This window comes from Acartia tonsa, chromosome 5 (assembly GCF_053477335.1).
Source record: "Acartia tonsa isolate MP-2025a chromosome 5, ASM5347733v1, whole genome shotgun sequence".
Taxonomy (NCBI): Eukaryota; Metazoa; Arthropoda; class Copepoda; order Calanoida; family Acartiidae; genus Acartia; species Acartia tonsa.
In genome coordinates, this window is record NC_137264.1 from 23,209,768 (window position 1) to 23,237,089 (window position 27,322).

At 31.0% G+C, this 27,322-nt stretch overlaps 1 protein-coding gene across 1 annotated transcript in view; it reads left to right on the plus strand.

Moving 5' to 3' along the window:
- The window catches only part of LOC145319072 (potassium voltage-gated channel subfamily KQT member 1-like), an 83,876-nt gene that overhangs the window by 6,397 nt on the left and 50,157 nt on the right, over positions 1–27,322 (plus strand). The window contains exons 3-10 of the mRNA XM_080160899.1: positions 6,971–7,032; positions 8,049–8,091; positions 8,699–8,806; positions 9,080–9,162; positions 9,658–9,735; positions 10,650–10,768; positions 17,218–17,308; positions 19,453–19,579. Of these exons, the coding sequence (XP_080017025.1) occupies positions 6,971–7,032; positions 8,049–8,091; positions 8,699–8,806; positions 9,080–9,162; positions 9,658–9,735; positions 10,650–10,768; positions 17,218–17,308; positions 19,453–19,579 (711 nt within the window). The remainder of the gene's footprint in view (positions 1–6,970; positions 7,033–8,048; positions 8,092–8,698; positions 8,807–9,079; positions 9,163–9,657; positions 9,736–10,649; positions 10,769–17,217; positions 17,309–19,452; positions 19,580–27,322) is intronic.

Sequence of the window (27,322 nt, forward strand, 5' to 3'; positions counted from 1 at the left end):
AATTATTGCTTGTCATAAAATTTGGTTTTCTTAGCTTTAAAATTGGCCGCTCTACAGCTTTTTAAATATTTAGCAACTGGCTGCTAAAAAGCGGATAAGGAGCAGTCTGACCGCTATGACTAGAAAAAGTAATTTTCTCTAAAAATATACATGAACCAACAGAAAAAAGTTTTACGTCTCTATCTGTAACAGGAGCCGAGATAGAGGGGGGGTCTGTTATGGGGTTATGTAGGGATACAGAAGTTTAACTGCCTGTTTTTGCCGGTTTGGGTGCTGGAAGCGCCAATTTTTTTTTTAACTGAGAATAATATCTTAATAAGTTGTAACTATAAACAGATAAAAATATTATTTAGCGCCGCCAACCGTCGTTTTACCACCAAAATTGGCGGTTTCCGTTATTTGTCGTTTTAGGCGATGGTCAGAAAAAGCATTTTTTTTGTTATGAAAAATTATTGCTTGTCATAAAATTTGGTTTTCTTAGCTTTAAAATTGGCCGCTCTACAGCTTTTTTAATATTTAGCAGCTGGCTGCTAAAAAATCGGATAAGGAGCGGTCTGACCGCTATGACTAAAAAAAGCAATTCTTTAAAAATACACATGAACAACCAGAAAAAAGTTTTACGTCTCTATCTGTAACAGGAGCCGAGATAGAGGGGGGGTCTGTCAGGGGGTTAAGTAGGGGTTCAGAAGTTTAACTGCCTGTTTTTGCCGGTTTTGGTGCTGGAAGCGCCAATTTTTTAAAACTGAGAATAATATCTTAATAAGTTGTAACTATATGTATACAGTGAAAAAAGGGACAAAAAAAGATATTTTTTAGGCCTTTTCAAAAGGCAGTTTTGAAATCCCGTTATTTCAAAAAAAAATCAAAATGCTTAGAGAATGGCTTGGAAGGTGAATTTAGGTGTTCTGCATATTTCAACTTAAACACATAAGGCCTAAGATATGATATCCCAAAAATCTTTTGTCAAAGTCTACTCTACACCTAGCGCTGGCGATTTCATTTTTCACAGGTATAAAATGCATGATTTTAGAAAACTGACTGGCGCTAGGTCTAGAGTAGACTTTGACAAAAGATTTTTTGGATAAAATATCTTTGGACTTATGTGTTTAAATTGAAATATACAGAAGAGCTGATAACCTGCACATTACTGAGATATTGTTAAAACCGCCGTGCTACCGTTATCTGTTGATATTTTACATGCCTGGCGCTAGGTCGCCAGTAGAGATAGAGAGCTGAAATTTTGTACATATATTTCTAGGCCCCTAAAGTAACTTTTTAGGTTAGCAGAAGATTGAAATTCGAAAAAGGGTATTTTCATGAAAAGATCTACTGCTCACCCTTGTTTAAAAAAAAAATTAAAAATTAGATTAAGTATAGGTGCATTTTTTTTGTAGGGTCCCTCCCCAAAAATATATAAAACAAACTTTTTGGAACTTATCGGACAAGCAATCAGCAAGTACTTTCATTACAGATAGACAAACAGACAAATATCCTATTACTTTTATAAAAATATATATCGTAGATATATTAAAGAAGTTCATAATAACAAAAATTACGAAACAAGTTTAATAAAAATCGATCCTATAATATACACTATAGAACCTTTCCTTTACTCTAGAGTTTGCATATTGTTATATTTTGGCGGAGTAAAAATAATAGTAAGCAAAGAACAATCAAATACTTATATTTGTTTTTCTAATTTTTACATATCTCTTCCACCAAAAGTACTTATATGTTACCTAATCCTTATATAAAAGTAACAGGATGTCTGTCTGTCTCTCTTTGTGTCTTTAGCTTAAGGTCTCCCTAACCGCTAGACCAATATGGTTCTCATTCACAGTAAACCTTTTTAGAGGTCCAGGGAAGGTTTTAAACTATTTTGGAGAAGAATAGCTTAACTCCCTTTGGACAAAAATCTTTAACTAATAATTCTGGGTATTGTTCCTTTTTCGTCATATTTTCACAGTACCTTTTGATAGGTTATTTTAGGTTAGGTTAGTTTAAGCTATATTAGGTGATTGCCCCGCAGGGGCTAGGAATAGTGAAAACACGACGAAATGCCCCTCAAGATATTTCAATAGTCCTTTTGTAAGTTAAAGATGTCCAAAATATCTAACTTTGTATATTGTTAACCATTCTGGGCTACAACTTCTCACTAGCGGCTACGCACCTGTAGGGGCACTTGAGGAGGGGGGAGTTGAATTTTGAATTTGATGAACCTTTTTTTTATTCTAGATTTTTTTTAAAAGATTAATTTTTTTTTGTGGGGGGAATTTTTTTTTCTAGGGCCGATTTCTCTTGTAAGGGTGAAAGTACCCGCCACCAAATTAGTTTTAAACCTACCCATGAGAAGCTAACCTGTATAGGAGAACCATATCGGTTCAGCGGTTATCGAGATACATCGATACGAACAAACAGATAGACAGACATCCTGTTACTTTATTATATTGATTATGATTCAATAGTTTGTAATGGTTGAAAAAAATCCACCAACCAATATAAGTATACAGTTGAAAATTACATACATACACACACACATACACACACGAACACACACACACAAACATACATATATAAATACAAAAGCTTAAATTACCTGTAGAATGAAATGTTTCCATAAAACGGTTAATCAACTGTCTACATGTATGTCTATGGAGCTTATGTTCTCAGTCACCGCTGGACCGATTAGGTGCTGCTTATTTTTTTTATAAGATAGGGTACTTAATTTTTATGCTTCTAGGATTAGATTGTGAATTTTTTTCCTAGTTATTTAGAAAACATTCCTACCTATGAATTATAGCAGTAAAAAAGCCAATATATTTATTTTAACAGTAGAACTTTTCAATAATCAGCTATCCTTAGACCCAAAGAAAGGAAATACCTTACCCTCTCAACCCCTATGTGATTTTTTGTTTATTGCATAGATAAAGAGAGATATACTTTGTAAACATTGATAAAAGGCTACTAATCTAGCTATAACAAAGTGGCATTTTGACGTTTTGACAGACAATTTGTTATAGAGATGCTTCTATGTTGGTCAAGGAGGAAAGGGATATTGGTCTTCAAACTGGTACCAAAAGTTTTAAACAACATTATCTTATTCTCCGCCACAAATACTTTGGGTCCATAGACGTCCAAGCTTTTTTTGGGGGGGTGGGTAAAATTTTTTTAACGGGGGGGTAATTCGGTTTTGGAGGGAGGGGGGTAAAATGGCGCGCGAAGCTTGCCGTAAATTTGTTTTACCCCCCCTCAAAATTTTTACCCCGGGGGTAAAATTTGCTTGGGGGGGGGTAGTTACCCTCCCCTCCCTGAAATCTGTTGGCAGTGGTTAATTTGTTTACCCCCCCCCAAAAAAAAAAAAATGTACCCCCGGGGTAAAATTTTTTGGGGGGTTAAGTTAAATTTAATTAAATATTTAGTATTACAAATGCGCGCGAAGCGCGAAAATTTTTTTTGTTAGAGATTTTTTATTTTGGGAGGGGTAAATTTCGTTTGGGGGGGGGGTAATCGCCACTTTACCCCCCCCCCTTGGACGTCTATGTTTAGGTTCTCTTATTAAATTCGGATATGCTGGTTCAAAACTTTTGAACCAATAATAGTTAGTGGTAATTTTGTTTATCATTATTGGTTACGTACATTAATTTATCGCTTACGATCCTTGATGTTTCTGAAGACCACACTGTTGTATATTTACAATTGTCACTTGAACCCCCCTCTATACTCTATAAACCAAACATACAAGTAGTTTTTTTGTTATTGTAAATTTCAAAGTTTTCATGTAATAGTAGAATTATTGGTAATTTACTACAGCTGGACTTTAGTAAAGTGTTTGACAATACAATTTGTTGTATCATAAGACTTTGGATAATATATCAAATTATACTTCCAATTGTGCTTAATACAATGAACTAATCTTTAAATTTAAATTATTAGTGAAATTAGAACTGTTAGTTTGTGTCAATCAATCAAGAATTAATAAGTTTTTAAGCCAACAAATGAGTGAGAATACATGTATTTAAAACTTTTGGTATCAGTTTATTTAATTCTTATGTCCCCTTCAAACTAAATACAAGTTAAATTGTGAAAAGATTTACATGTTATAAGAAGTACCATCTACCAAACGTTTTTAAAAATGTTCATTTAAAAGTATTGGTGTACTCATAAATTTATTACTCTGTTCATAATAACTTTGGATTTAATAGTAAACATAATTTCAGTGTTATATGTCGTAAATATTTCATTAAAGCCCAATTCATGGATTATTTGTGGCTTGGACCAATAAGACTTTAGTTTGCCTGGGTCATAGTTATTGAACACATACATTTTTTAACAGAAAGCTTTTTTTATTGCTTAATGTATTTTTATTTTGGAAATCTCCGAAAATAAGAACTTCCTTATTAATAAATTTCCCGAATTTTTTGAACTCTGCTTTTATTGAATTTGTGATTCTTGTTTGACTAGAATGTTTCTTTAATTAAGAATATAAAATGTTTATAATGATATAATGATTAATTTCTAGTAACATGGTATTCTAAAAGGTTCTAAGGAATTCAGGCAATAAGGGATTGGCAATTAGACTATTCATTTGAAAAACCTTCTTAGAAACACATAAAAATATGGCTCTCTAACACGAAGATGTTTATTTTGCCTATGAAAATATCACGTTATATAATACAAATGACCAATAATAGGCCAATATACAGATAAACTTGCCAATGGCAGGCCAGTAGTAATTAAATTTAACCTATGGCAGGCCAGTATGTCGTCATTTTTTATAGGCACTATAAAAAGTTTAAAACAATTATTGCAAAAAAAAGTAATTTGATGTGTAATCATATTTTAGGTTAGGTTAGGTTAGGTTTATTAAGAGCAAATATATATTACAGGGCTAATATCCTGCAGTGTAAGTGTTTAAAAGTAGTTTACCATACCTTAATATCTAAATAATAGAATGTAACCTACAAATTATTTAATTTGTGATTGAAACATTTCATATATTCTAAAGTTCTAAAGACAGTCACACGTAAATGTTGCGTTATCCAATCCCTTTATCCCTGTGTGTACATACAGTGAAATATGAAGCATTTAGGAGTAGAGTCGGCTAAGAATGGAAAACAATGTAATTATATTTTTCTAATTATAAATATATCTATATTTCTCCCAACCACAGCGTAGTGCGCTAACCAAGTTACGCTATGGGACACAACACCTCATTCACTATTCTAAAACTATATGTACTTTTATTCACCCTTGATGGGTTGGTTCAAATTATAAGTGTTTAAACCATTCTGCAAAAGGTTGAAGTCCTGTTGTTGATAACTATTGAGGATGTACATCAATCATCTTCCATTGTATTATCTCTCAAGATACTTTATATGAATACATATAGATACAATAATGCATGGAAAATATGAAATACCATTATTATTTATGATTTACATGCAAATAAGATAATTATAATGTAATTATATTTTCTTTAATTTGATTTTGCTATCATAATAAAAGTAATATGTAATTATTGATATCGTAGCTACTTTATAATTAGTGTATTTAAATGTTTCTGTCCTTGTTATTTTATCTAATAATGTATATATAACCCTAGAGGCCCATTTAATTAGACAAAATAACCTATGTAGAAACTAAAAATTAATCTTTTATAACTGACATATTATGTGAGTGAAGAAATTTTTAAAATTTGTTCACTTTCTAACCAATTATATTGTGGGATTGCTCCTACATTGTCGGATTGTGCATGAATGAACATTGGACTGTAGTTTATACTGGTCCCAAAATTTTTATAAACTTATTTAATTATTTGTTACCTTAACAACTTTGGGTTCTAATCAAATCTTGATTGGTTGGTAAAAACTAACAGTTTTCAAAGTTTTTTACTTATAATTGTTATCTACAGGATAAGTAATTTTGTTTATTATAATTGGATGTGTGTATATATTATCCTCCATAGTATTTTCCCTTAAAATTCCCGATAAAAATAAACATTACAACATATTCATATTTCTTACAAGAAAATCGAAAGTGGATATTTAACACCAATGCGTAGTGTACAAATTTACATGGTGTACCTTACCTTCCGCATAATATATCAGCACATCAAGTTAGTAAAATTGCAAAGTAATGGTACATGATAACACCAACCGATATATTATTGCTTGGATGTTGCACCAGATTTTTATGTACTCTAATAAAGTTGGACTTGCATCTGGCTAAAATAAGGATAACCCCAACCAACCTCCTTTACCCTATCTCCTCCATTGGATGAAGGAACTGACCAATAAATGAAGTCCATTTCATCACTCCTGTAAAATATGATTTTATCTATAACTGCCCCCCCACTTTTCACCCCCCTGGTAAAACTTATTAATTTGAGCAAATATAAAATATTTTGTGGGTATGACAATATGCAGAAGTGATAGCATACCTAATACATATATTTGTATGTTTGAATGTATTTATGATGTAATTTTATATGAATACATGTACAATATATTTCTAAACTGATATATTTTGCTCATATATTTAAACATTAATATTTCAAAACTGATTATAATTCTAATCATGCAAAATTAAAATAATGTATAATTAGGCAAATGTTACATGTTGCATATTATATTTATGAATCATATTAAAATTTAATAGGTGTAATTTTAACTTTTTATGTACTTTATACCTACATCTATCTATCTATCTATCTATCTATCTATCTATCTATCTATCTATCTATCTATCTATCTATCTATCTTTCTATCTATCTATCTATCTATCTATCTATCTATCTATCTATCTATCTATCTATCTATCTATCTAACTATCTATCTATCTATCTATCTATCTATCTATCTATCTATCTATCTATCTATCTATCTATCTATCTATCTATCTATCTATCTATCTATCTATCTATCTATCTATCTATCTATCTATCTATCTATCTATCTATCTATCTATCTAGTGAAAGATGAGGAGCCAGATGTATGTAATGAGATGGTCCAACTGGTACCCAACAACACCCACAGGACTCAAAATTAAACATAATTCATAATTAATTAGTTACATCAATCTAAATTCTATCATGTCCACCATTGTGTTTTTCATACACAAGCTTTTCTAAATTTAAGATCGGTCCTTACGTCCGTCCGACCTTAACAGATAGCTCTTGTCGTTAATTTAGCCAAATTATAATTCGCGTGATAATTCCTGTACAATTTGGAAGAGAATACAAATCTTAAAATGTATAAAGAATATAATGTCTTGTATTTAATCAATTGGGATAGATTAATAAGGAGTTTTTGTTCACATTTCTAGATAATGTTGAAGAAGAGATTCGCTGCCACTCTTGTTATTTGTTAATGTTCGGCTGTGGGATGTGTTAAGCTTCGTTTTTATGGATGTTGTCATCCTCGTTTTATCACACCCACAATATACTAGAGTGTAAATTGACTTTAAGGAAGTGTAAAGGAAAGGGAGTGAGTGGTTATAAAATGGTTTATTGAATATCAATAATAATATACAGTTAACACACTTAATAGTTTTATACACAGATTTTATTATAAGTAGCACAGGTATTTTATAACTGTACTTTATCCATATGTTCTTTGGAGGGAATGCAAAGGCTTATCAAATATCAATAGTAGATCCAAAATCTGAAATTAAATACACCTTCTTAACTGAAGGGATGGAACATTGGATCTAAATTGTACTGGTACACTACCTGGTGTTTTATACATACAGTCTCTCATTCGTTTACTGAAAATGTTTCGGGTAATACTAACTATCAGTATTTAAACTTTCCTACCAATAATTTTAATCTAAAGGAGGGATAAATTTGTTTCAATTCATTGTGGTGTACGACAATTTAATGTACTTTGCCACATCCTACTTATTTAGCAATTTCAAGAGTTCAAACATGATATTTGCCATTATTATAGACTAGCTTGTTCAAAATCAATGTAATTCTTTGATGATTTGTTATTCATCAGTATTAACAATCATTTTCTCAAAATAATTATTTATGTTTAAATTACTCCTAAAGATTGTCACCAGCCCACGCCTCTAAATCTACAAACTCACCAGGTATTCATTGATTGATTGAAAATTTACACTGCTCTGCGTATTTGATAGATCGACGTGGTATATATATGCATATTTTATAAAGCTCGACGCGGTATCTACGCATTTCATAGCTCGACGTGGCATATCTGCGCTTCTTAGTTAAAGCCATGCAACCACATGGTAATAATAAAGCTAATTGCTTTATTCTCACTCATACCATATTCTCATCTAAGATGGCTTAGTTATATAGAAAAACAAGTTTTATAACTACCTAATAACAATCTACATATATTTGTAGATCTATCTATATATTATTAGTTTTATAGGGTGGTAAAGACTGAAATAACATCCACTTTTTGTGCTATATGAGAGAGCGCAAAATGCCACCAATAAAATGACGCCGTATGATAAAATAACCAATAAGAGTTGAGTATAAATTTTACCATTGGTCAATTACAATGTATACTTGCCTCTCATTGGACAAATTTATTTTATTACGTCCTTTTTGGTGCCATTTTTGAATATTTATGAGACTGAACAAAATCTCGTATTATCTACGTATAGAATTTTTTTAATTATTTAATTTTACTGAATTAAAACCCGTTTTAAAATTACATTTTATTATTAGGTGGTATGAAAGCACGGACTCTCCCTAAGAACCCTTTGCTACGGCTGGCCTCCAAGACCTCTATGAGGTTGAAAGGGATGGATGTGGAAAAACAGACACCAGATCCAGCAGGAAAGATATCTTTATTTCATGATTTGGTCAGCATATGCTAAAACAGATATTCTACTTAGAGTCAGTTTCTATTAGGGTTAGCTAAAATGATGTTTAAAAAGTCAAAAATCAAAATTAGTATACACAATAGACATATTGTCAAATTCATCATCATTTTTGACATTATATGCTTGCTTGTGTGCATAAAATCACCACCCAGTCAACAGTTATACATGTAGTGTATTTGAATTTATATTCTTTTCCTTTGCTGAAAAATAAAGCATCTAACAACAGGGGGAAAGCAAACCAGTGAAGACCAATCTACGGGGGAGGCTTACTATCCTATCTATCTTCCTATAGACCAAGACTTTAAGGTAACTATCTATTCTTTCATCTCGCTTATAAGGGTGTTAAAAAAATTAAACGCTTCACATTTTTCAATATTAACCCTACTGTTTTGTTCGTAAGTTATATATTTATCCAATTCATGCTCAAATAAAGACAATAAAAGAAATATTGAATAATGCTTACTTCCCAGTCCCAGTCACTTTTAGGAGGAAATTGAGACAGTGTAAAGTGCCACCAAAAATATAACATCACACAATAAAGTTACCAATGAGAGGCAAGTATAAATTTTACCATTGGTCAATTACAATGTATACTGGTGTATCATTGGTTATTTTATTGTGTGACGTCATATTTTTGGAGGCACATTTTGAAAAAATCATGTAATCATTGTTTTCTTTTTGTCATTATTTGAGAATGAATTGGACTAAATTTTTACAACTTTAGGGTTAATAATTTATAATGTTAAGCAGTTTTAACACCCTTTATATCTGTCCATCAATTTGTATGAATATTTTCCTTAGCATCCCACAGAGGAGGAATCTACAGGAGCTCCTCAATACACAACTATTTCCTATCTTCCTAATGAGCAAGATTATAAGGTGATTATGTATGTTTGTCCGTAAATATGTTCCTGTATTTTAGTGTGTGCTTTTTTTTGGAGGGCAGCTCATAAGATTTTATGTCAATGTTCAGTATAGCGGCTGTTTACCTAGCACCAAGGCACTTTGTAATGGAATGTAAAGGAAATTGCCAGAAAAATAGCCTTAAACTATCCAAAGACTTTAAAAACAAAACGAAAGACCTAGTAAACTGAATCGGTTCCGTAGTTATCAAACTTAAACAAAAAACCTTACTATATAACAGGAAAACTAAGTAGCCGACTGCTGCTTATCAATTACTTTAAATCAATTTAAATTATAAAACATTTTTTGCTTCAGTTTCAGCTCGACTTAGTAAGATAGTAGCAGAGCTCGGCAGCCGCCCGTCAGCAGACTGTAACCCTCTGGGAAATTCAGCTGGAAGTCTAAATCTGACCCAAATGTGAAAATCTCTTTTTTCAAAAAATGTTTTCAATGCATCCAAATGGTTTTAATGTTGAGGCTTAGTCGCGACTGACGCGCGACTGCCGAGCCCTGTATATTAGATTGAACCTGCCTTTATGATTACTTTATGATTACACAAAGTTTCATATGTCTGATATAACGTAAAAACTGCATTACGTCTAACAAAACAGGAATTACTCATATAATTTTTAAAACTGTCTATAATACGATGCCATATAAATGTATATTGTATCTATTTAAAATTGATATATAAAAAGACCAGATAAACCAAAATTAGACCACTAAGAACACAATCCGACCCCATTGTAAGTTTAAAATTGTCAACATTAATTCGTACTTCTTCATTTACAGTATTTCATCTCACACATAAAATAACTCTTTCTTGTTTAAGTTGGACAAATTATTATGTCTTATTGGCCATCTAGGATAGTTAATGTATTGTATTGTAGGCCAAGTACATGTGGCACCATCGTAACCTGGCAAAGCGTGGTAAAACCATCCAGGAGCGTACCTACATATTTCTAGAACATCCGTCTGGCTGGATCTGCTTCATTTATCATATTTCTGTGTAAGTTTTAAATTTTAGTTTTTAAAATCAAAGCTTTTCTACATCAAGGGTTGGCAATACCGTCCGTCCCTACGTCGTAGCAGATAGCTCTTGATAATTAATTTTAGATAAAGAGGACGGGATACACTACAAGGTCTTTTATGGAACCAAATAATGAAAATTTAGAGCTTGATTACGAGGCCAAATGCATTACAGACAATCCTTCCTTTAATTGCACGACCTTTGTTTGAGAGCAATAGATTTGAAGTCTGTTTAAAGTTAAACTAGAGGCCTCTATGGTCTATGTATGTTGTATAGTTTCATATTTAGAAAGATTAAATATGTTTTTTTTACCACATTTATATTAGTAAGTAGTTTTAGGTTAAATTTTTCACTATTTGTTGTATGTTTTACATTTGTAAAGCATTTGATATAAAGGGTGTTTAAAAAAAACAATCGCTTCACTTTTTTCGATATAAACCTTACAGTTTTGGTCCAAAACTAATAAAAAATAATACAATTTATGCCCAAGCAATGACAATGAGTAAACAATATTGAATTTTTAATCAACTCACCCTTCCAGAGACTAGAGCTTAAGACCTAGCCCTTGCAGAGAAATTTGCCCTACGCCGAAACTGCATATTTTATTTAAAAAGTTGCCTTTTTACAAACCAATCGCTCACAATTTGAATTACCATAAGTACTTGAAATCTTTTAGATAGACCCCATAATGGTTGAAGTTTTTGATGGGGCATGTAAAGACCTTTCTTTAGACACATTAACAAGGTTTCTAACACAATCTTAGCCAATTTGGCATCAAAAAGAAAGACCTGGCAATCATCAATAACTGGAAATAGACAGAGCCGTCATGCCTCAATGTTAGATGGGTCTGTCTTTTTTATGCCAAATTGGCATAGATTGAGTTAAAAATATGTTTAAGGTGTCTAAAGAAAGATTTTTACATGCCTCACCAAAAACTCTAAACATTATGGGGTCTATCTCCAAGATTTGAAGTACTTATGGTGGTTCAAATTGTGAGCTATTAGTTTTTTTATACACCCTTTATAAGGTCATATTGTACGTTTTTAAGCAGGGAGGAAAGGGGACATTGGACTGTAATTGATATAGCAACCCAAAGTTTATATGTATACTAATAGAGTAAGATTTGGGTTAATTATATTGGTGCCCAATGTTTGATAGGCTTGCTTTCTTATTCGTGGGCTTATTTGGGTACTTGTATTAAATCTTGATTGATTGGTTCCAACTAGTCTTTTTAATCAATGTCATATTACTTCAATTCTCTGAATTTTGCCATTTTTTCGTTAGGTAAAAAGTTTGGGGAGGGAGGGGTAAAATTAAGTCATGATTGGGTCGAGTAGTGCATATTAATCTATCACCCATTGTCAATTCCCTGGTGTTTTGTTTTTAAGCAAAGTAATATCGACAAATTTTGTATTGCAATATTATGATATATTTATTGTTGATAATCATGTCTAACAAATAAATAATAGCGTAGCTATTCTATATTTATATTTGTGTCTGTTTGTCCTATCTTATATTTGTTGTTGATAATTATGTCTAGCAAATAATTAATAGCGTAGCCATTCTATTGATACAGGCCAAAGGAATCTTCACTGAAATTATAGAGTAGCTTCGCTGCTAGAAATATATTTTTCAGTGGTTTCTTGAAGTCTGCGTATTCCTTTTAATTGTGTTTATTTAAAAAAAAAAATTACAATTTTGTTTGTAATATAATAATTTTGTAATACTTAATATTCTTTCATATGAAATGAAAACGTTCGTTTGTCGTAAATTAAGCTTTGCTGTTATGGATGTTGTCATTCCTATATTCTTTAGTAATTGTTGCATGACATTTAATCTTTAGTTGTATACACGAGAAAATCAATACTAACATTCACTAATTAAACTGTTTATTTTATGTTTTTAGTTCGAAGCTACTCTAGAATACGAAATGCCAGTCTGTCAGATTTCGGTTGCTAATTTTCTCTTTTGCTATTTGATTTAGGAGACTGATTTTTTACTCTATAAATTACATTGTCTGTCGGTCTAAATACATTTTTTTCATATGTTTCTAAAGATAATTAGCTGAAACTTTGTGTGAAGATTCGTCTGATCCAAGGTCTATTTACTAAATATGTCTGTCTGTCCGTTATGTTTTCTTTTTCTTCAGTTTGCTTTGTTGCTTTTACTTTTACATTTAATAATTTGCTGCTTTTGAATGTTGTCATTCTTGATTTGGTAATGCCTATATCTTTGTACTTCTTACAAGCAAAAAAATAGCTATGATAATTATTTAAAGCACGTTGGAATAATCTTATACATCTCAAACTGTACAGGATGACTCCTGTAGCAGTTGTTCATAAGTTATAAGGCGTAGTAACTATCATATCAATTTTTAGAATATTGATTCTTAGAAGGATTGGTTACATTGGAAATTCAAGTCTTACCAATACAAATATGTCCTTGTATGTAAGCAATTTTGGACGCATCCAATTTTTCTATCGTCATTCTCATTAATTTTCTGTTTCTTTACGTGCTTATATTTTTCTGTTTCCTCTCATTATATCCTATTATATAAAGTAATAAGCTTTTTTTTTGTCTGTAGTGAAAGATCTCGCTAACACTAAACCGAAATGGTTCTCCTTTTCAATGTAGCTTCTCATAGGTCCTGGGAAGGTTTATAACTATTTTTGGAAAGGGTTTTCCACACCATATAAAGTTTTTTTTTTGGTGGGAGTTGCGGTTTTTTTGTTGCTTTTTCTATAACAACTAAAACAAAAAATGCATAATTCAATCCCAACCACTTAAAGTACCCATAGAGGCCTCTAGGGGCGTAGCTACTAGTATATGTATAAAGTAATAGGATGTATATATGTCAGTGGGTAGCGAAGGATCTTGGTAACTGCTTAAACGATATGGTACCAGTACCTTCAACCTCCCAAGGGAATTAGCACCAATAAAAATTGCCCTCCAATCCCCAATTTTTTTTTATTGTTCATAAGTGCACTAGAGGCCTCTAGAGGGCGTATCCGCTAATTATATATATTATCCTTACATAAGAAAGCCATGTTGTAAAGTTGAGAAGTTAATTTGTGGTAAAACTTTTAAACGGCGACAGAAAAAGCAACTTGCTCCTGTGTAGTGCAGCTTCTCTATATTTAACAATTTTCGTTAGTAGCGTAGCAACTACGTTTTTAGGTAAAAATTGAGTCCATAAAGTAGAGTATCTATGATAAAAGCCCAAAAAAGTACTTTCTAAATGGGTGTAGAATATACGTGGATAAAATGACAGAAGAAAAAATTATCGGCAATTTAGCGTGCTAACATAGAACTCGTTAATTGGTCAGTTAGTTGATTCAGTAGAAGGGGAGGGGATCGGGTAAAAGGGTTAGAAGGAGGGAAATCGTATTTTAGCCCACTGCAAGTTTCACTTTATTAGAGAACATGAAAATCTGGTGTAAGTTCCAAGTAATAATATATCCATTTTCTACATTACAAGTAAACAAGGATGATAAGATCCATAATAAGTGATGCACAAAAAAATGGATGGACTATCTGACAGAGTGAGTTATAGAACAAAAGTTTGAAAAAGGATCAGATAAAAATTAAAAAAATATCAAACCTTCACATAGCATTTTGGACGGACATTAGAGTAAAACACTAGATGTAAGGGGTTAAATAACTGTATCTCCCCATCGCAGTGTCCTTGTGACGCCTCTCAATTGGATCATCAACCAATGGTATCGGTTTTATTGACGCAGCTAAATTACAGAAAACAATTTAATTGCAGACGAAAAAGGGAAGCTGCTTAGTAAGTGGTAACTTCACAATAAAAATTAAGAAAATCACATTTCCCTTATAGCTTTACTGAATGACGGATGGACAGGCAAAGTTAATTATAGAGTTGCTTCGCTACTTTAATAATGTTATAGATTTAATCTTTTATTAAATACAAAAAGCTTTTTTAAAACTAATTGTTGCTACGCTATTACTGGATAATCTTTGACATTGTTTACTAATTTTATGACCTTTATATTGTAAAGTTAGAAAGTGTTTCTGGTTTCTTTACTTTCCCCTCGTAATATATATACAGGTATAGGGCAATAGGATATAAATTTATTTAATTTCAATTATTTGGGGTACATTTAAGAAACAATCAAATCTGTCCGCAATTCTCAACAAGGAAGAATGTTCTTTAAAATTGTTTTTTTTTCTGAAGCTTAATTGTCTTAAAAAACAAGGATGACAACATCCATAAGTAGCGAAGCACAAAAATTATGTATAAGAATTTAAAGATTAGTTGTCAAAAACATGTATATTGGGAAAAAATCACGAAACCTTTTCAACATTTGTTTTTAATTTTTTAATACTTATATATCAGTACTATGACTAACAGACTGAGGTCAAAGTAAATTACATATTGGATGCTCAAAACAACGGGAAATTTAATTTTGATATTTTTAACTAAAAAATTTCGAAATCGGACCATAAACACCAAAGATATGAGGGAAAAGAGAAAAATATAAAAATACCCCAAAACCACCAAAGAGGCAGTCTGACCGTCATTAATGTTTTCTTGAAAAGACAGGAAATTTAATTTTGATATCTTTAACTGAAAAAAAAGCCTAAAACATGCTTAAAGGCAGTCTGACCGTCATAGTTTTTTCATGAAATGACAGGAAATGTTATTTTGATATATAAAACTGAAAAATTTTTGGAAATTGGACCATAAACACCAAAGATATGGAGAAAAATGTGAAAAATACAAAAATAGCCTAATACCTGCTAATAAGCGGTACAACCCCCATTGATGTTTTATAGTTAATTGGGCTCCTTAATAATGGGAATGTTGTCAAACAATTTCAGCCTTTTACCTTTTTAGGAGCCGAGAAAATCACGTTTCCCCCAAACTAAGACAGACGGACATTTCAAATTATAGAGTAGCTTCGCTACTAATAATTATTGAGATTTCAAGGGGCAGACAATATGCATACATGATACACCTAGTTAAAAATATATGTTTCATGTTTGTAACAATTTAAATATTTTTTACTTAATTTAATTCTTTTATTCCTGCAATAAAACAAGAAAATGAAAATCTATGCTAACTTTATTTTCTACAATTTATGGTTTCTTTCGATTACCCTTGTTTTATAACTGTGCACATTAGTATTTAGTATCGCAACTATTCTACAAATAAGAAATACAATGATATGATACACAAAATTGCCCTTGAATGAAAGTACGTGATCATAAAACTTTACGGACCAGAATAATTTTTAGTTCAATGTCCCCTCCCTCGATTATCTTTATATAAAAGTAATAGGATGTCTATTTGGAGATGATCTCTGAAATGAATTGACTAGCCTTTACATTTAGCTTCTCATAGGTCCTGGAAAGGGTATTAACTTTTTTGGGAAAGTGTACAACCACCATCCGATGAGAAATCGGCCCTAGAAAAAATGCAAACCTCAAAAATATTTTTTACAATTTTTAAAAACTAAAATTGAGAGTGGGTATGGGTAATCTTTACCCCCCCCCCCCCCTCCCCCCAGCCTGAGTGCCCCTAGAGGCCTCTAGGGACGTAGCCGCTAGTGTTTATATATTCTATGAAAGACAGGTTGACCTTTTTTCACTGCTAGTATTCAATTATTGCATGACTCTTTTTTTATAGCGCAGCAATTCTTTAACACAGTTTTTCTGTTCGTCTGTTTTTCTGTCAGTAGCAATAATACTTTCTTTATTGATTAGAAATGTTTATTAACCCCCTTCCCATATTGGAATAAATGATAAGCTTCCGCTGGGATGGTAGCAGTAAAACAACTTAAAACCATCTTGGGACCTAATTGAAGTTATAACAGAATTAGTTCAGTAGTAAGGAAGTTGCTTTGCTGATTAAGGAAATATTTGTCCTTTTTATTTATTTATCTGTACTTGTTTTTACTTTTATACTTCTTATTTAGTAATCTAACCTTTTGATTATTGCTTTTTGGTAATAGAAATCTTACTAAACTATCTGCTTAACTAATTATCTATTTATCTATCTTTCTTAATGATTATCTTTCTAGTTAACTAACTATCTATCTAACTGTCTTTCTATCTATATATCTATGGTTGTGCTTTTATGCAGAATCGCTGATATGCTGATATTTAATGTAATATATATCTATCTATCTTACTATCTATTTGTCTTTCTATTTTTATAGTTGTGCTTATATGCCTGATATTAAGCGTATTATCTATCTATCTGTCTATCTGACTATCTTACTAACTATCTTATATAAATCTAGGTTTATGGTTGTGCTTATTTGCCTGATATTCAGTTTATCATCTATCTATCCTACCAATTAATTGTCTAATTTTATATCTATCTATCAATCTAGGTTTATACGCTTGATATTTATCGTATAATCCACAATATTATCTATTTATCTATCTATCTATCCTAGGTTTATGGTTGTGCTTATATGCCTGATATTCAGTGTATTATCCACAATAGATGAATATGCCGGGTTTGCTAATGAGACCCTGTTTTGGATGGTAAGTAAAATCTTTTTTTTTTTGATAAAAAAATTGTTTATTTTTTTTTGATTTTTAGTTTCTCCTTATCTCTCCTCCCTCAACACTCTCTTTCACTCTATCTCCCTCTCTGTCGTTTTATAGTTTTTTGTTGTTGTTAAATGAGAAATTTTTTTCCCCAGTATAGCTTCGAAACCGATTAATATTCGGTGGATTAGAACTGGTTTTCAGCCATCTTTTTATATTGCATCTTTTTATATCCAGAGTTTTCTACAAATATAAAAATATATAATCATAAGATTAAAACCATTTTTTAGCCCGTGCCTTCGCCATATCGGTGCTTTAAAAAACTTTCAAAACTCTTTTAGACAGGTTTGTTATAATCTCAAATATCTAACTGAAAACTTTAATTTCTTGATCTTTCCTTGACTTTTTCCCCCAAAATGTTAATATCCAATTATTGCTGCACCACTTTAGAAACATTTTCGTTCTTGTTGGCTAAATATTTTTATTTAAAAAAAATTGCTCCAAATATCTTTTAATTTTCAGGAAATATATCTCGTCCTGTTTTTTGGGTTAGAGTACGTGGTGCGAGTGTGGAGCTCGGGGTGTAGGTCCAAATATAGGGGCTGGAGGGGCAGGACTAGGTTTGCCAGGCGGCTCATTTGTCTAGTAGGTGCGCGTCATACTAGTCCTTCATGTGCTGTTGTGTTGTTGTTGTCGGAAATAAGGATTCTATAAAATATTTGCAGTTTCCTTCAAAGTATATTGTCGAGCATATAATCCCCCCTTACTTTATTTTAAAATAATTCGAAAATAAAGGGGGTGTGTACTTTTTTCTTTTCCTTAACCATACGGGGTTACCCAGTACCAAATATAACCTGACCTAAAGTAATAATCTGCTTACCCCTCATTTTTGAGTGGCGTGTTATTTTATGTTTGACTTTGCATTTTCAGGGAAACCGCCAAAATATTTGATATGGTGTTATTGACAAAAATTTATTTGTTTATGTTAAAGTTACTTAGTGATAGATTCTGCCAACATTAACTATCTTTTTTCCGTAGATAGATAAGCAGAACGTGATTTTTTTTCTTTAAAAAATTATAAACAAATCTTTTTATTAATTACTCGACCATTTTTTTTATAGAATCCTTATTTGTTTCATGGGGTGTTGTCTAAGATTGTGCTAGATAAATAAATGTTTTATGTTTAGAAAATAGGAGCACCTTTATGGTTGTAATAAGTATATGGTTTAAAACCTGTCAATTAAAGTGTAAAAAATTCCCTTAAAAAATGTTAGTCTGTAGCTGAGCACTTTGTGTTGTTTGTAGTTTTGTGCCTTCTGGTCTGATAAGGGTAAAAGGTAATTTTAAATGCTACTAGTAAAGAAAAAAAGGCTGAATAATTGACATCAAGTCTATAACATATTTTTTTGTTAGTTTGTCGGCGATGCACAAGAGGTCATAAGATTTATATTGTGGAAATGTGAATTTCTTGGTTGCTATTCAAGATGTGACGATTCTTCTTACTTTAATTTTTTTTCTGTCTTAATTCATTTGCATCTCTACTTAAGTTAATTGTCATCCTTGTTAATATTGTAACTAAACATTTAATTATTTTTTTTATGAAATCTTAAATTAGTTGAATTTTCTTAGATTGTTCTTAATCATTTTTTTTTTTAGAATAATAGAAATCAGAAACCCACTTATTGGGCGGTTTAAAGGCAGCAAATTGGCGGCTAGGATTTAACTAGTTTGTTTGGAAATATTTTGGCTGTAAATCCTATTCTAACTCGGCTGCAACTAGAGATTGTAAGAGGACTTTCGGCTTGGCTGCAAAAGTAGATATTTGCCCTTATTGCAGCTATTGATTAAGATAAGGTTGAACAACCATACTGATAAAAATAATGCATCTGAATATGCGGCTACGGTTCCAGATCAGCTTATACCAACAACGAAATTAATTCCCCTTTATTTTAGATTTATTTCGCTTGTTCGATATACCTTATTCCTGGTTCCGGATACTGATTCCAATCGTTTTAAGTAGCCAAAAAAGTATTTTTTCGTAATTAAAAGTTTAAACAATAGATTAGATATTAATTAGGTTTTTATAAATAAAATGTTTTATAATCACATCCAACTTTATAGAAGTACTTTTATTCTAGGAAATATGTTTGGTAACATTTTTCGGCGTGGAATATGTGTTACGTCTGTGGTCGGCTGGCTGTCGGTCCAAATACCTCGGCTTTATCGGCCGACTTCGGTTTATTAGAAAACCTATTTGTATTATAGGTAGGCGAGATATCTCCCCCCTTTTCTTTTGAACATTTTTAGCATGATCTTTTAAAGATTTATAAAGGAAGCCTGCAAGAAATACCACGCTTTAACTGCTGAAAGACTGCCACAAGTAGACCCAATACCCGAAATTTGAAGCCTTCAGCTTCAATAACAAAAAAAGTTCTAGGCATTTTAAAATGACATTTTATGTACAATGAAAATTTTGAAAGTTTTTTATTGCTAATGTTAGAAATTTTGAAATTAAACTACGTGGCCTAGAAACAAAATTATAAGCTTATTTTTGTCATAAATTTAGGTTGCCAGTAACTAATTATATTTTTACAATAAAAATACCCATTTTTATATTCAAAATCATTAAAAAAAAATAAGTTTAACTTGCATTGTGCATTGCTGAATCAGCTTAACAACCAATCACATATGAGCTTGTCTTAGTTTCCCCTTTGTTTCTGCTATGATTTTCGTTTACAAATGCAATTAAAATTGAATTTTTTTCATAGATTTTGACTATGAAATGTGGTGTTTTTATTGTAAAAATGTAATCAGTTACCGGCAATCTAAGTTTCTGACAAAGATAAGGTTATAATTTTGTGCCTAGGCGACGTAATTTAATATTGTTTTTCTTTTATGAGCAATGGAAATATTTCAAAATTTTCATTGTACATAAAATGCTATTTTGAAATGCCTGGAACTTTTTTGTTATTGAAGCTGAAGGCTTCAAATTTGGTATATTGGGTCTACTTGTGGCAGTCTTTCAGCAGTTAAAGCGTGTTATTTCTTGCAGGCTTCCTTTAATATTTAATTTTTTTACAAGACCATTAAAAGACAGTGGTCTTTGTTTCTATTATCATATTAAACATATTTAGCATGGAATTTTTTTTAAAAATCTGTAGTACCTTTTATATTTAATTTATACTTTTTTTACATTTTATATATTTCGCCTTTATTCGTTATCTTATTCGTTGGCTCAAGAACTTTGAATACATATATTGAATTCTTATTGGTTAATTCCAAACGAATATTGGCCAAACTTTTCAACAAATATTTAATCTACAGCTTTTATGTTGATCTTCAATTGGGATGTATATAAATTTTTCATCCATTGTCTTATCCCACAAGAATTCTGCCTTTAAAAGACTTTGGTTGAAACGCACGTTCTTAAATTCTCAAAATTATTGAGGATCTTGATTTATTTTTCATTCGTCTATCCAAACTTTTAATATACAGATTGACCCTCGAAAAAGTATTTTTTAGCATCTGCATTTTCCAAACTTTGGCTTTCAAAATCTCGGCTGTTAATTGATGCAAAAAAAAAATAATTTGATATCCTCTGATGTGAAAATTTATAGATAACAAGTACATATGCATCTTTTAATATTTTATTGAGAAATATTGGCTGCAAATGCTAAAAAATACTTTTTCGAGGGTCATACTGTACATTTGGGGTAATTTTGTTGATCATAATTATGGCTATAATAATTTATCGTCCAGTATCTCATACCTTAAGATTCCTAAGAATTATCGATTAATTAATTTGAGTGCCTACAAGTACTTAGTAATATGAGAGTACAGAGGAGTGCCATTCTAAATTAAGAAATATCAGTAATGAAGGGATGTGATAATAGACAACATGAATTTTCTTTCTCCCAATTTTAAGTATGATATTCTAGATAGTAAATTGGGGTTTAAAAAAAGATTAATTGACAATGTCCTCTCCCTCCCTGAAACTAAAGTATATGATATTTATAAAGTTAAGTTGCATGTTATCATCCTAATACACAGTTTTCACAGAAAGGATAATACAGTATTTTAAAATACTAGTGGCTTCACTTATTGCTTCAGTGGGGGAGGAAGGGGAAAGAAAAACAGCCTAAAACCATCCGAGAGTTATAGATTATAAATAAAATTTTCTAAAACCATCTTAGAAAGCAAAATATTTTCTTGATAACTAACGTAATTAATCTACATTTGTAGGGTAAAACTTAGCATCTTCGCTGGTTACATATAAGACGATGAGTTCGAATCTCGGCTATAGCCAAGTCATAATTAAAGACGTTAAAATCGAAAATGCACCACATGAATTTAAACCTCATACCAAAACTAATTTTAGGCAAGAGTCGTGCAATCAAAGACACAGCTTGTATATTGTCCTACATATTTTTTGACTATAGGCAAAAAGGTCGAAGTTTCCTTTTGTTCTTATGTGTATAAGTTTATTTATAGTTTTAGAATCAACATTTCATGATAAAAAGTTTACAACAAGATTATTTTTGGAAACATCTCACTCGAATCAACTAAAGTTCTTATGATACCCCCCCCCCCCAAAAAAAAAAAAACATTAGAGGGGGGGGGGTGATTGCTCCCCTCTAAGTATGTTTTTGGGGGTTGGGATATATTTTATTGACTCTTTTTAACCTTTCTACCCCCCCCCCCCCAACTCCCCCAAAAAGCTTATACGTCTTTGCCTATTCCTATATAAAGCTTTCCTTAATTAGAGAACTCAATCAATTCAGTTGTCAGTGAGATCTAAACGGACAGACAAAAAACATTACTACTTAATTCTTATTGTATATTAACAAAATCAGGGTTTATATTTAGATGGTCCAAGTACAATTGAAGAGGTATTAGTGAGAATCACAAACGAAGATAAGTGTCCCTAATGGTATTTTCTTATGTCAGGCTTATGTAAGCTTTTAGTTAAGTATACCTTTGGAGTTTCTTAGTTATTGTTAAGTATTCCTAAATGTAGTAATGTCAAGTAAGACTTAGGAAAGGTTTAAGGTACCTTATAAAGTTTACTAGGGGTTCCTATTTTGTTCTTAGTTACATTAAGCTATGTCAAGAAAAAGCAGGTTTGATGATATACGAGTACCTTTTGGGTTATGTCTTAAAACAGCCAATTGTTTTTCTAACTAAAATTTTGGAAAAATATTCCTATCTTTTTTAAGTTTTTGAGCACGGTTCCTTGTAAATTCCGCCACATACATTCTATCTGTGTTATAAATAATAGCAAGTAACCATCTAAGGCCTCTTTAAAGATATTTTTGATTTTTCTAATTATAAAGAATAGTTACTTAAAAATATTTTTATAGGGTGATTTTTTTAATAGAAAATATGGTAAATTAACCTCCCCAAATATATATAAAAAACACAAATCATATTCAAATATTGGAAATGGGCAGGTGTCCTAAACATTTGCAAATTATTTTTTTCGTTAAAACGAATGAACAACAAAATATATGTGATCATTTCATTCTACATTTAGAGAGGCATAATTCAAAATTTATTACAATGAGTACACTTTTAGTTATCTATAATATTTCTCTTTTTCTATTTATGTAGACAAAAAAAACTTTGCTCTAATTAAGACTTGTCTTTCATATTTTTTTAAATTTTATTTCTTAATTATTTAATTAGGGTTACATAAAATTACTTAGGTATACTTAAAATATAAAAGGTATCTTATCTAGTTAAGTCAGTTAGAAAGCAAGTACACATTCTCATTCAATCCAGGAAGGGAGGGGTCATTGGGCTTTCTAAAATATTACATTAGTCCCCAAAGTTTTATTATAACCCTTTCTTATTCAATAGCTTAATAACTGTTGGGAATTTTTTTCAAAATTTTAAGTGGTATGTTTATTAATCTTAATATCCAACCGTTTCAATAACTAATTGTACAGGACAAGGACGTCCAAGCTTTTTTATGTTGGGGGGGGGGGGAAGGGGTGTAAAAATTAAAATGCAAAAATTTTGCCTAGGCATCCCCAAATTCAATTTGGACGGAATATCAATCTATCTACTATTGTCTTATCCCTTTAGATCCCTGATTTCCTCTACTTACAAATGAAAGATATGTTCATAGATGTTCCTTAATATACGCCAAAATTTAAAAATAAAGTAAAGTGTAAAAAATTCAAGGGCCATTAAAAAGAGATATAATAAAGGGTGTCTAAAATATCTCGCTAGCTTCTGGAATAAATCGGTTTCTTTTCATGGAAGCTTCTTATATTTGTTATATTTGTAAAAAAAGGAAACTGTTATTCTTGCTTTAAAAAAACTTTTTAAAATAAAACAAACTGTTTTCATGCGCAGTTCTTAGTCCAGACACACACAGACATACATTCTATCTTTCTGCTCTAAAGATACATAAACCCCTCTAAAGATAGTAGATTTATAAGAATTGCTTCAAAATATTTTGTAAAGGATAATTTTTTTTATTCGCAATTTGCTTAGCATGGTCCGAATCAAGAATTATAATCAAATGGGCAGATGCTAAACATTTAAAAAACCTTTTTGGTTAAAATGTATAAACAACAAAAAAGATTATTAAGATTAAATTTTACAAAGAGACATATAAAAAAACTTATTACAATGAGTATAATACTATTAATTCATGATCTTTCTTAAATCATTTTTTTTTACTTTAGTAAACTTGAAAAATCTTTGGTCCATAAAACATTAATTTTATGATTTTTATTTTAATTTTAATTTACTTTATAAGGCTTACCTAAATTTTACATTGAGAAAGGCTACATACACTTTAGTTAAGCTTAGCCATACATATAAAACTAGGAAACGTTTTTATAAATAAGCCAAAACAAAATTTCTTAACTGCAATACACAATTTTCAAAATTTCAAAAATTCAAGGAAAACAGGTTCTCAAAGCTGCCTAAAGTTTCCATGCATAAAAAACTTCAGCATAAACTTTCTAAATTAACTTCATTATTTAACCAAAAAAATTCAAAATGAAGAAACGCTAGGAGAGGCTTACATAAAAAGATAGGGTATACTAAAAGGGTTCTTAATTGGAGAGAAAGCAGGTAGACAATAAAGAAAGGAAGGGGGGTAGACAAGGGTTACTTAGAAATTAATGTAAGTATAACTTTAAGGAAGGCTTACATAAAGAAATAGGTATACTTAAAGTGTTCTTAAATGGAGAGAAAGCAGGTAAAAATTCAAAAAGAAGAAATGTTAGGAGAGGGGAAGGGGGGTTGACAAGAAGTACTTACAAATTAATGTACGGTTTTCATGACAAGTACAACTTTACATAAAAAAAAGCAATCTTAAAGCCAAACAAATAGAATTTAATTGGTTATTTTTAAAAACAGCAAATTAATTGTTCTTTTAGCTTAAAAAATTTTTTTTAAAAAATTTTAGGACAAAATACAACTTTTTGGGAGGAATATTTTCCACCCCCCCCCCCCCCCCCCACAGAAAATGGGAGGTGGGTCACAAACTCCCAAAATGCTAACTTTTTTGTTTATGGTCGGAATTAAAAAATCTTTTCAAAAAACCTTAGAGTAGAGTTCAAAAGGTTTTTTTCAACTCCTAGTTATATGCCGTAGCCATATTTAAAAACACCTAAATTTATTTGGGGGAAGGTGGGGAGGGGGGGTTTACATCCCCTCCCCCCCATTTGGACGTCCCAGCTCACAGACAAACATCCTATTTTTGTTATTTAAAATAGCAGCTACCCCTCAAACTTAAAAGTTATTAGATTCACAAAGAAAGGTTAAAAAAACAGGCATCCAAAGGGATAAGACAAAAGCCAATAAATTGATGTGCAACCCCAATGATGATACACAAAAATACCCCTACTGTAAATTAAAATTTATGGTTGAAACATTTTAACAATCAACTTAATGAAACAACCAATCAAATTTTACTAGTCCCAAAAGTTATTAAGCCAACGAATAAGAAAACATTATTTTAAAATGTTGGGGACAAATGAAATAAATCAGAGCTGGATCTTTAAATCATTTCAATGGTGCGCTAAACCACCCCGTGCACCATTGAAATGATTTAAAGATCAAGCTCAGGTATAAAGTTAGCAGGGATAAGACAAAAGCTAGTAGACTAATGTACAGCCCCAATGATGATACACAAAAATACACCTACTGTAAATTAAAATTGAGTGTTGAAACGTTTGAACACTCAACTTAATGAAACAACCAATCAAATTTTCAAAATGTTGTTATTCCAAAAAATAAGAAATTGTTATTTTGAAATGTTGGGGACAAATGTAATAAAGCTGAAAACCAAGTTTGTGATTAAAAAAAAATTAATTTCGTTATTGGTATAAGCTAGTAATAAATAGCCCATTGTCCCCTCTTTCTCTATTAAAATAAAACATGTGATGTTTTATTAGCAATTTTCTTATTATAGTAAAAAAAGTTTTCAGTGTTCTTTTCCCTAAATCAACACTTAATAATAGATAGGCGAAGCATTGCCAGAAAATACTTTAATCAAAAATAAGTCATTTAAAGCTGTCATTCAAGTTTTGAAGAAATAAAGGAACACCAATAAAGAAATTATCAAGAAAGAATTATTAAAAGGTATAATATAGATACATACTCCCAAATTCAGCCAATAGGAATACAGGGGAGGAACAATCTGCCATATATTGGTTGGAAAGTAAACAGAATTTGGTTAGAAAGAGCAATTATCCTTTCATATCATTCGCAAAATGAATCAGCTATAAATAGTCTTTCTTAGGATAAGCCTTTGCTTAGGTTAATCATATGGTTAAAAAATTTCTTCCCTCACATGATGTAAAGCATACAACATAACATATATAAGAAATCATCTTTAAATAGTTAACTTTTTTTGGGATAAAGATAACTCTTTGGAAATTCCTTATTAAGTTGGGCCCGATTTACCATCTAGATCTACTATATCTATTGGTTCATTATACTATACTTTTGTACTTTCTCTGTAGAATATTTTTTTAAAGGTTATTATCTAAAACAGCTAATTGTTCTTTTAGCTTAAAAATTAAAAAAAATTATAGCCTTCATTAGTTTTTAAGAAGTCCCACACACACAGACACACATCCTGTTTTTGTTATACATGATAGCTACAACCCCTCTAATATTTAAAGATGTTAGATTTTTAAGTTATGTTAAAAAACGTTTTTTAAAATCGAAGCTTTTCTATAATTAGGGTCGGTCCGTCCGTACGTTCGTCACAGAGAGTTAGCTCTTTTCGTTAGTTTAAACAGGTTAGAATTGTCCTATCGATTCCAAACTTTGCATGATGATTCCTGTAGGTACAATTTAGAAACTCTATAATCAATACCAGAATGTCCGTACGTCCATTTGAAACATGTCGATTTTTAACTTTTTTGACAACAAATTTTTGTATATTAAAATTATCCGATTCTTCAGATTTTTTTGAAAACTGATTTCTTATGCAACAAGGTAAAATGTTATAAGTAAAGCATCTCTATAAACAAGTCCCAAAAATGTTAGTATGTCCTTAAACAGTATCATCCATTAAGGCAGTTTGCAACAAATTTACTTACAATATTCTTTGTACTGATGCATTAATATTCTGCTAATTAAGTTCTGACAATCTACAAGTGTTAAAGTTTGTTTGTCCTTCCATTTCAGAGCTTCGCTTTTATGGATGTTGTCATCCTTGTTATATAGTGATTTCTTACCTTGGTATAGGCACCATGTGAAATATAGGTAAAACACATGACACATAATCGAATATTAGAAATAAGCAAGTGTTGAATCTATGTACTTTTTTGTTAAAATGAATGAACATCTATATAGATGTTAAAATTAAAATCTACAAAGAGTCACATATTATCAAATTTGATATGTTTGTTACAAAGAGTAGCTTTTATTTCTATAAGATCTTGCCTTATAATTTTTTTCTATTGTAGTAAAATTAAAAATAATCCACACAAAGTCGACATCAAATTGTCTGCATATGAAAGAATTTTAATTCTT